At 35.2% G+C, this 10949-nt stretch overlaps 1 protein-coding gene across 1 annotated transcript in view; it reads left to right on the top strand.

Moving 5' to 3' along the window:
- The window catches only part of SCFD1 (sec1 family domain containing 1), a 150934-nt gene that overhangs the window by 5872 nt on the left and 134113 nt on the right, over positions 1-10949 (top strand). Inside the window, exons 2-3 of the mRNA XM_006835505.1 lie at positions 3293-3383; positions 10661-10783. Coding sequence (XP_006835568.1) covers positions 3293-3383; positions 10661-10783 — 214 coding nt within the window. The remainder of the gene's footprint in view (positions 1-3292; positions 3384-10660; positions 10784-10949) is intronic.

Genomic DNA, 10949 nt, shown 5'->3' with positions numbered 1-10949 from the left:
GAGCAGAAAGCCTCATCTTTCTCCTGCGGAACTGCTGGTAGTATTGAACTGCTGACCTTGAGGTTAGCAGCCCAACGTGTAACCATTGCACTACCAGAGCTCCTAAGATGGCTTAGGTAGTGTTGTATTAAAATCTTTGTGTAAACTCCAGCAATGTCTGCCATATTTAGCCACAAGTCCACAAGAGCCAAATTATGATCTTGAACATATCCCTCCTTAATGTATAGATACTGTCAAGAACAGATATGATACATTAGATCCAAGTCCTGAAGAATTGTGGGATGACATCAAGAAAATCATACAGGAAGAAAGAAAAGGGTCATTAAAACTACAGGAAAGTAGGAAATGACCAAAATGGATGTCAGAAGAGACTTTGAAACTTGCTCTCTAGAGTAGAGGTGCTAAGGCAAGTGGAAGAAATGAGGAAGCCAAAGAGCTGCCAAAAGAACAAAGAGATCTGTGTTTAAAGAAGTACAACCAGAATTCCCCTTCAAAGCAAGGATGGCCAGACTTTCTCTCTCATACTTCAGACATATTATCAGGAAGAATACTTCAAAGGTCAGCTCGAGAAGACAAAATCAAGTATTGTAATGATATGTGGAAAGACCTAGAGTTAGAAAACCAAAAGGAAAGAGTACACTCAGCATGTCTCAAGCTGAAAGAACTCAAGAACACAATTTAAGCCTTGACTTGTAATATTGAATGATGCAGAAAGCATCAAAAGAAAATGGAAAAAGAATTTGTACCAAAAAGAATTTGTCGATGTTCTACTATTTCAAGAGGTAACATGTCCAAGAGCAAACTGGCTCTGAAGGAAGAAGCCCACAGTGCACTGAAGGCATTGGGAAAGAGCAAAACTCCGGCAAATGAAGGAATGCAAGTTGAAATCTTTCAACAAACTGATGCAGCCATGGAGCTACTCACTTAATCTATGCCAAGAAATTTGGAATACAGCTGCCTGACGAGCTGATTGGAAGTTATCCCTATTGGTGCCCATTCCAAAGAGAGGTGACTAAATGGAATGTGGAAATCAGGCAGTATCATTAATATCATTTGCAAGTAAAAGTTTGCTGAAGATAATTAAAAACGGCTGCAACAGTACATTGACAGGGAACTGCCAGAGATTCAAGCTGGATTCAAGCAAAGATGTGGAATGTGGGATATTATTGCTGAAGTCAGGTGGATCTTGGCTGAAATCAGAGAATACCAGGCAAATGTTTACCTGTGCCTTATTGACTATACAAAGTCTTTCGTGATCAAGATGATTATGGATAACATTGTTAATAATTGGTATTCCAGAATACTTAATTGTTCTCATGAGAAACCTGTGCATAGACCAAGAGGCAGTCATTGGTACAGAATAAGGGGACACTGAATGGTTTGAAATTAGGAAAGTGTGCACCAGGGTTATATTCTTTTATCTTGCTTATTCAATCTGTATAGTGAGAAAATGCCCCGAAAAACTGGATTATATGATGAATGTGGCATCAGGATTGGAGGAATACTCATTACTAATTTGCAATATGTAGATGTTACAACTTTGCTTGCTAAAACTGAAGAGGACTTAAATAAAATACTCACTGATAAAGATCAAAGACCACAGCTTTATATATGGCTTACACCTCAGTGTAAAGAAAACAAAAATCCCCACTACTGCGCCAGTTAATAACATCATGATAAATGGAGAAAAGATTGAAGATGTCAGACTTCATTTTGCTTGGATCCACCTTCAAGTAAGCAGAAGTCAAGGAATCAAAGGACATATATTGCATTAGGCAAATCTGCTACATAAGACTTCCTTAAAGTGTTCAAGATCAAAGACATCAGTTTGAGAACTTAAGGTGCAGCTTACTAAAAGTCAAAGTATTCTCAGTAGCTCTGGTAGCATAGTGGTTGCTAACCTCAGGGTCAACAGTTCAAAACTACCAGCTGTTCTGTGGGAGAAAGATGAGACTTTCTGCTCCTGTAAAGATTTACAGCCTCAGAAACCCTGTACAGGGTTGCTATGAGTCAGAACGGACTCCACGGCACATAACAACAACAACAATATGCATGTGAATATTGAACAGTGAATAAGAAAGACTGTAGAGGAATTGATGCATTTGAGTTATGGTTTTGATGAAGAATATTAAAAGTACTGGACTGCCAGAAGAATAAACAAATCTGTCTTGGAAGAATTTTGACAGAATACTCCATAGAAGTTAGGATGCCAAGTCTCATACTCTGGACTTTTTGTCAAGAGGGACCAGTCCCTGGAGTAGGACATCATGTTTGGTAAAGTAGAGGGCCTACCAAAATAAGGTATCCCTCCAATGAGATAGATTGACACAGTAGCAGCAGCAGTGGGCTCAAGCTTAACCACGATTGTAAGGATGGTGCAGATCCAGGCAGTGTTCTGCCTGTGCATATGGTCACTATGTGTCAGACAGCAGCTAACAACAATATTGCACCAATTACTTTATATCTTCCAAGCTGGGTTAGGCTGATATGTAGGGAACAATAAATGTATATTCAGAATATTAAATGATGATTATAAGCCTTAGAACAACTTATGGCTGCTATCATATTATAAACCCTTTTGGTTGCCAGCCATATGGAAAGAAGTTACTAAGTGCAGATCTATTGTCAGCATGAGCCTTTTTCACATATAAGTGAATATAAAGAGAGGTGAATCTCAAAGAAACAGAAGCTTAATTAAAATTCCTATGTAAGCATGATAAAATGTTAACATGAAGAACAAACAGGTTTTATGATCTGATATTCACGTATTTGGATAAAAATATTCCCTGGATTGTATAAGTCAATTAATCTATTAAGATCCTTAGATGTTCTCTTGTGTATTCTCTTATTAAGCAATAAATATGTATCTTTCACTTAAAAAAAAATTTATGATGTCATTTTATATTCTTACATTTCAAGAAGGGTTTCTGCAGCTTTGTGCTTTACTTCTCTTGGAGAGCTGTACTTTCCCCAACCCATATTTCTCTGAAAACCAGGAATAAAATAGATTCTGAATATGCTTTACTTCTTATTTAAGGGAAATGTTGATAGAGGAAAGTATCTGACCATCTGAGGAAGGAGAGAATGAGTTGAATGGAGTAGAACAGATGAAGATGTAAGAGATTAGAATTTTACTAATAATGTTAACACTGATACCATGAGAAACTGACAAAATAATTGCATTGAATTTTAGTAAAAGCTTATGGTTTGAGAAAATACTGCTTTAACTGATTTCTTTAGGTAAGTGACTAAGAAAAAAACAACAACTGAGTTTTATTTCTCTTTCTTCTAGAATTTTGCATTCTGATCGAGATCCAATTCCAGATGTTCCTGCAGTATATTTTATAATGCCAACTGAAGAAAATATTGACAGATTGTGCCAGGTAATATGAATTCTTATTTCCTTTAATTTGCAAAGAGATTCATAAAAATAATATTAGATACCAAAAATTTACCTTATCTAGTTTCCTACTTTGAGATTTGAGACTGTCTTTAAATTTCAGATAGCCTGAATGATTTAAAATTTTTGGACTGAAGAAAAGATTTGAAATTATATTTGTTAATAAGACTGAGTCTGATGATTGGTAGGAAAGAAAGAAAAAAACAGAAAATCCCTATTAGCTATATGTTAATAGTGTTTTATTTTTCAGAAGTAGTAAAAAGTCTGCGAGTAGAAGGCCCATGCAGGTACAACAGCTCTATGTCACCAAACACTCAGGCTCCTATCTTGTTAATTCACCATCTTTATTTTTTTTTGCTTTTCATTGTCTTACATCATGAAGACTGACTACATTTATATTTCAGGCAATAAGAATGGGAAAAAATGCTGTGCTAGCTTTGACTATTATTTTGTCAAGAACTAAATAAAGTCTTTCCCAGAAATTCCCAGAATACTTCCACTTATGTCACACTGGGTAGAATGAACTACAAGAGAAACTACAAAAGTTAAATTGCCACCCCAAACAAAACCTGGATTATTGTTACAAAGCACAAAAAGAGGAAAGATTATTAGCCAGCAAACAGTTTCTGCCTCAAGTCACAAATATCTTGTTGTTGTTTTCAACTCATAGCAACCCTGTATAGGGTTTTTAAGGAGCAGCTGGTGGGTTTGAACTGCTGATTTTGTAGTTAGCATCCAGTGCTTATCCTGTAGCACCGTGCCAGGAGTTCCTTTACTTATTAATCACTACCAAATAAAATTGCTATTTAAATCATCAGTAAAGGTCATACATTTTGTTTTTTAAGTAGCTTAATGATAGCTAATCTCTTTTACCCTGCGTAGACCCCATTATGCCCTTTTCCAAAAAGTTAACAATTATTGCTCTCTTCCTCCTTCCTTTATTCCCTGACAGCTTTATTGAGATATGGTTTGTGTACAGTACACCCATTTAAAGTGTACAATTCAATGGTTTTAGTATATTCACAGACTTAACCATTGCTACATTTGGATTTAGAACATTTTCATCACCTCGAAAGAAACCTCATACTGTTATCTGTGACCCCATAAATCGTACATGCTGCCCAGCTATAAGCAGCCCACTTAACTTTCTTTCTATAGATGTGCATACTCGAGATATAACATATAAAAGTAATCATGTAATATTTTGCCTTTTTATCTATGTTTTACTTACTGTAATGCTTTCAAGGGGTTCATCCATGTTGTAGCATTTTTCATTACTAAATTCCTTTTTATATAAGTAATAGTCATTTGAGTAAACAACATTTTCTTTATCTATTCTGAAGTTGATGGGCTTTTGGGTTGTTTTCACATTTTGGCTATCATGAATCCTGCTCTGAACATTCATGTGCATGCATATGTTTTTCATAATCTTGAGTTATACCTAGCAGTAGAATTGCTAGGTCAAATGATAACTCCTGCATATAACCTTTTGAGAAACTATTAGATTGTTTTCCAAAGTCACAGCACATCTTACATTTTTGCTAACAGAATACAAGGGTTTAAGTCTTTCCACATCCTCATCAACACTTTTTTTAATTAGCTGTTAATTTTGGTTATAACAGTGGATATAAGGTAATGTCTCATTATGGTTTTGATTTTCATTTTCATAATTAATAATATTAAGCACTGTTTGCTGTGCTTCATGGCCATTTGTATATCTTCTTTGGAGATAGTATGTTCAGGTAGTTTGCCTACTTTTTATTCAGGTACTCTGCCCATTTTTAATTGGTGGTTTATCTTTTTGTTGTTGAGTTGTAACTGTACATTATTAACTAGAGGATGGTGTGGCACTATAGGATAAGCACTGAACTGAAAGGTCAGTGGTTCAAACCCACCAGCCATTCCTCAGAAACCTTATACAGGGTTGGTATGAGTCAGAACCAACTCAATGGTAGTTAACAACAGCAGTAGTCCCTTATGTATATATGATATGCAAATATTTTCTCTAGTTTTATGGCTTGCCTTTTCATTCCATTAATGATATGTTTGAAGTAAGAAATTAAAATTTTTTGATGAACTCCAATTTATCTGTTGTTTCTTTTTTTTGACTTGTGATTTTGGAGTGTATCTAAGGAACCGTTGAGTGTTTTTATCTTGAAAATATGCTCTCTTTTTTTGTTTTCTAATGTTCTTTGTCTATTGAAATGATCATGTAGTTTTGTTTTTATTCTGTTGATATGATGCAATACATGAATTGACTTTAGAATATTAAATAAATCTTGTAATTCTAGGATGAATCCACTTAGTTTGATATATAATTCCTCATATATGTTTATAGATTCAATTTGGGAGTACTTAGCTAAGCATTTTTTGCATCTGTGTTCATAAGAAATACTAGTGTTACAGTTTTCTTGTGATGTTTTTCACTGGTTTTGATGTCAAGGTAGTGCTAGCCTTATAAAATGAATTGGGAATTGTTCCTTCTATTTCTTGGAAGATTTGAGAAGGATTTGTATTTCTTTAAATAGTTGGTAGACCACACCTATGTAGCTACTAAGCTTTGCATTGTGGATAATTTTGTTTTGTTTTTACTAATTCAGCCTCTTTCTACCATTTATCTGTCAGTTTGTCATACTGTAGTGGCTTGTGTGTTGCTGTGATGTTGAAAAGTATGCCACTGTTATTTTAAATATCAGCAGGGTCCTCCATGGTGGGCTGGTTTTAGTGGAGCTTCTAGACTAAGACCAGGAAGAAGGAGAGACGGACCACTTCTGAATGGTTAGCCACTGAAAAATGTATAAAAAGCAGCAGAACATTTTCAGAGGTAGTTCTGGAACATGAGTCTCTTGGGTTGGAAGACACTTACAAAATGATTGGTGGAGACATGCCTCCTCAAAGTAGAGTTGACTTGAGTAAAGTGAATGGAGCAAAGTTTTGGGGATCTTCATCTGCTGATGAGGCACAACTCAAAAAAAGGAAAGACAGTATCCATTAATAATTCAAATACGGAATACATGAAATATGAATCTAGGAAAACTGGACGTCATCAAAAATGAAATGGAAGACATAAAGAGAAAAATGAACAGTATTGGCTATTTTGAATTGCACAAGCATCAAGTTCACTATGCAAGGAATGAAAAATTGAAGAGAAATGATATCACATTCATTGCTAAAAGAAGCATTTTAAGATCTGTTGTGAAGTACAATGCTCTCTGTGATATAATACCCAAATGCCTAAAAGGTAGACCAGTTAATACCACTATTATTCAAATTTGCTCACTTATAACTAAAACTAGTGATGATAAACTTGAAGAATTTTACCAACTTCTTCAGTTGGAAATTGATCAAACATACAGTGACGATTCAGTGGTAATTACTGGTGACTGGAATGTGAACATGGGAACCAAAGATCAGTAGTTGGAAAATAAGGCCTTGTGATAGAAATGTTGCTAGAGATCGTGTGATAAAATTTTGCAAGACCAGCGACTTCTTCATTGCAAATATCTTTTTACAGCAATATAAATGGCAACTATACAGTCGACCTCACCAGATGGAATACACAGTTATCAAATCGACTGCCATCTATAGGAAGAGACACTGGGAAAAGAAAGTGTATCATCAGCCAAAACAAGACTAGGGGCAGACTGTGGAACAGACCATCATTTGCTTATATGCAAGTTTAGGCAGAAATTGAAGAAAATTAAAACAATTTCTTGAGAGCCAAAACATGACCTTAAATATGTCCTGCCTGAATTTAGGATATCTCAAGAACAGATTTGATGCAGTAAACACTAATGATGAAAACCAGAAGAGTTGTGGGATGACATAAAGAATATCATGCAAGAAGAAAGCAAAATGTCATTAGAAAAACAGGAAAGAAAGAAAAGACCAAAGTGGATGTCAAAGAGAGTCTGAACCTTGCCCTTGAGGTTAGAGAAGCTAAAGTGACTGGAAAAAATGATGAAGTAAAAGAGCTGAACAGAATATTTTAAAGAGCAGCTTAAGAAGACAGAGTCAAATTTTATAATGAAATGTGCAAAGACCTGACGTTTAGAATACCAAAAGGGAAAAACACACTCAGCATTTCCTAAGCTGCAAGAACTGAAAAATAAATAAAAATTCATGCTTTGGGTTTCGATATTGAATATTTTCTGGACAAAATAAAATGGAAGGAATACACAGAGTCACAGTATAAAAAGGAATTGGCCGATGTTCAGACATTTCAAGAGATGTCATATGATCAAGAACTGATGATATTGAAGGAGGAATATCATTAAGCTGCACTGAAGGCATTGATGAAAAACAAAGCTCCAGGAATTGACAGAGTACAAATGAAATGTTACAACAAACTGATGCAATGCTGGAGGCTCTTACTCGACTATGTCAAGAAACTTGGAAGACAGCTAGCTACCTGGCCAACTGATTGGAAGAGATCCAGATTTGTACCTATTCCAAAGAAAGGTGACCCATCAGAAAGCGGAAAGCATCAGTAATACCATTAATATTATGTGCAAGGAAAATTTTGCTGACGATAATTCAGAAAAGATTGCTATAATACATCAACAGAAATTCCAGCCGGGTTTAGAAGAGGGTACGGAGTGAAGGATCTTATCACTGACATCAGGTGGATCTTGTCTGAAAGCAGAGAATACAAGAAAAACATTTACTTGTGCTAGCTATATTGTCTATGCAAAACTATTCGACTGTGTGGGTTGTAACAAACTATGGATAACATTACAAAGACTGAGAATTCCAAAATACTTAATTGTACTCATAAGGAACCTGTACATATACCAAGAGGCAGTTGTTCAAAAAGAAAAAGGGGACACGGAATGGTTTAAAATAAGTAAAGATGTGCACAAGGGTTGTAACCTTTCACTTACTCAGTCTATATGCTGAGCAAATAATCCTAGAAGCTGGATTATATATGAATAAGAATTTGGCATCATGATTAAAGGAAGACTCACTAAAAACCCACGATATGCAGATGGCATAGCTTTGCTTGCTGAAAGCAAGGACTTGATATATTTTCTGATAAAGATCAAAGGCTGCAGACTTCAATATGGATTGTATCTCAATGTAAAAAAAAAAAAAATCCACATAATTAGACCAATAAATAGCATCATGATAAATGAAAAGATTGAGGTCATCGTAAACTTCATTTTGCTTGAATCCACAATTAATATCATGGAAGTAACAGTCAAGAAATCAAATGACATTGCATTAGGCACAGTTGCTACAAAAGACTTCTTTAAAGTGTTGAAGAGCAAAAGTATCAGTTTGATGTATAAGGAGCATCTGATTCAAACCATGGTATTTTTGATAGCCTCATATATACGTAAGGTTGCTGTGGGTTGGAACTAATTCGCCAGCAACCTATGCATGTGGAAGTTAGTAAATAGGATGATCATAGAAGAAGAGATGGATTTGACTTAACAGTGTTGGTGGTGAATATAGAAACTACCATCTCTGCCAGACGAACAAAACAAATCTATATGGAAAGAAGTGCAACCAGAGTTCTCCTTAGAAGCGAGAATGGCAAGACTTCATCTCTTGTACTTTGGATATGTTGTCAGGAGGGATCAATCATTCTTTGGATTAGGTAGTGGTAAAGTGGAGGGTCAATAACAAAGAGGAAGATACACAACTAGATGGATTGACACAGTGGTAGCAACAATGGATACAGACATATAGTTGTGAGAACGGTGCAGGGACCAGTGATTTGTTCTGTTGTGCATAACGTTGTGATGAGTCAGAACTGACTTGACGGCACCTAACAACAATTCAGCCTCTTTCTTTGTTATAGGTCCTTTCAGATTTTCTATGTCTTCTTAAGTCAGTTTTGATCATTTGTATCTTTCTAGGAATTTTTCCATTTTGTTTAAGTTATATTACGCGTTTGCATATAATGGTTCATGTTGGTTGGTTGGTTGGTTATGTGCCGTGGAGTCGGTTCCAACTAATAGCGACCCTGCACAGGGTTTCCGAGGCTGTTAATCTTTACGGGAGCAGAAAGCCTCATCTTTCTCCCACAGAACAGCTGGTAGTTTCAAACTGCTGACTTTAAGGTTCGCAGCCCGATTCGTAACCACTACGCTACCAGAGCTCCTTATAATTGTTCATAGTGTTAGATTGTTAGGAATGACGTTGTATTTTAGATACTAGCCAGTATGAGTCTGTGTTGGTTTTTTTGTTAGTCTAACTAAATAATTAACTTTATTGAACCTTCCAAAGAATCACAACATATACACACGCATATTTGTTTGTATAAATATCCCTCTCTCCTTATTCCCCAGTCTCTTTTTAATGCATACATAACACACACACCCCTACACCTTCAATTCCAATATCAGTTCAACAGCACAGGGTTCATTTTGGTATTTCCCTTTGCAAATTTGTAACTCCTTTCTCTGACAATTAGAAATATGGATCCCATTATCTTCAACACATTTACTTATTTGCTTAAGTCTCTGTATAAAAGCAATCTCCTAACCTTTGTCAAGCCACCACTGTGCTTGATCAGCCTTATGCAGGCTGCATGCAGTCCATCAGTTTTCATATTTTACTATCTCTGAAATCAGATGCATCTTATAATTGATGGTATGTCATAAAGTTTTATTGGCACAATTAATTAATTCTTGATGGTACCTGAAATGATGGTTACAATCAATGGCATCTTAGATTTGTGGAGTTTGGGTATTTTAAATATCTACTTGCCTAGAGTTAGTGAAGGTAAGTAAATTTGATTTATGTGTTTGTGTAACTGAATCATATCTATAGTGAGTTTTATTAATTTTCGATAATTGAGAAGAAATTCTTCTGTGATTGATAATTTCTGAGTTGTAAGTTTTCTGTGAAGGACATACTTATTTGTTGTATTTTCGCATAATCAGATCAGTAATTGTATTATCTGCCAGCTATGATAAGCATTTTAGCATATTAGAGACCCAATTTTGGATCTTTTTAAGAAATATGTAGATACACTATTTCAAAGCACTCTTATATTCTAATGGGATTTTGTTGATAATTAATAATTTAATAACTTTGAGTATTAAAATGTATTTCAGTCACATCTGACAACTAACTGGTAATTCTTCATGAGTTTGTTCTATTGATACACTTTTATTGATTGTTATTTATATTTCTGTCTTTTAAATACATATCCTCCAAAACCTTGCTGTTAAGAGTATATAATATGTTTTTGTTGGCCGTCATCTTTTATACTAGCTTATAAAAATGAGATATTTATTTTATTGGTAGGATCTTCGAAATCAGCTCTATGAATCCTATTATTTAAATTTTATTTCTGCTATTTCAAGAAGTAAACTGGAAGATATTGCAAATGCAGCATTAGCAGCTAGTGCAGTGACACAAGTAACCAAGGTAAGAGCTTTTGTTTGCTAACATTCTGCTAATGTTCTCAAATTTAGTTGTCTTTTGAGACCTGCTAATGCAGAGTCACTGTACCAAAAGGAAATGGTTCATGTTCAACCATTTCAAGAGGTAGTGTATTATCAAGGGCTAGTGATACTGAAGGAAGAAGTCCAAG

Source organism: Chrysochloris asiatica, unplaced genomic scaffold (assembly GCF_000296735.1).
Source record: "Chrysochloris asiatica unplaced genomic scaffold, ChrAsi1.0 scaffold00017, whole genome shotgun sequence".
NCBI lineage: Eukaryota > Metazoa > Chordata > Mammalia > Afrosoricida > Chrysochloridae > Chrysochloris > Chrysochloris asiatica.
Note: the sequence above shows the minus strand (reverse complement) of the source record. Positions and strands in the feature narration are given on the sequence as shown.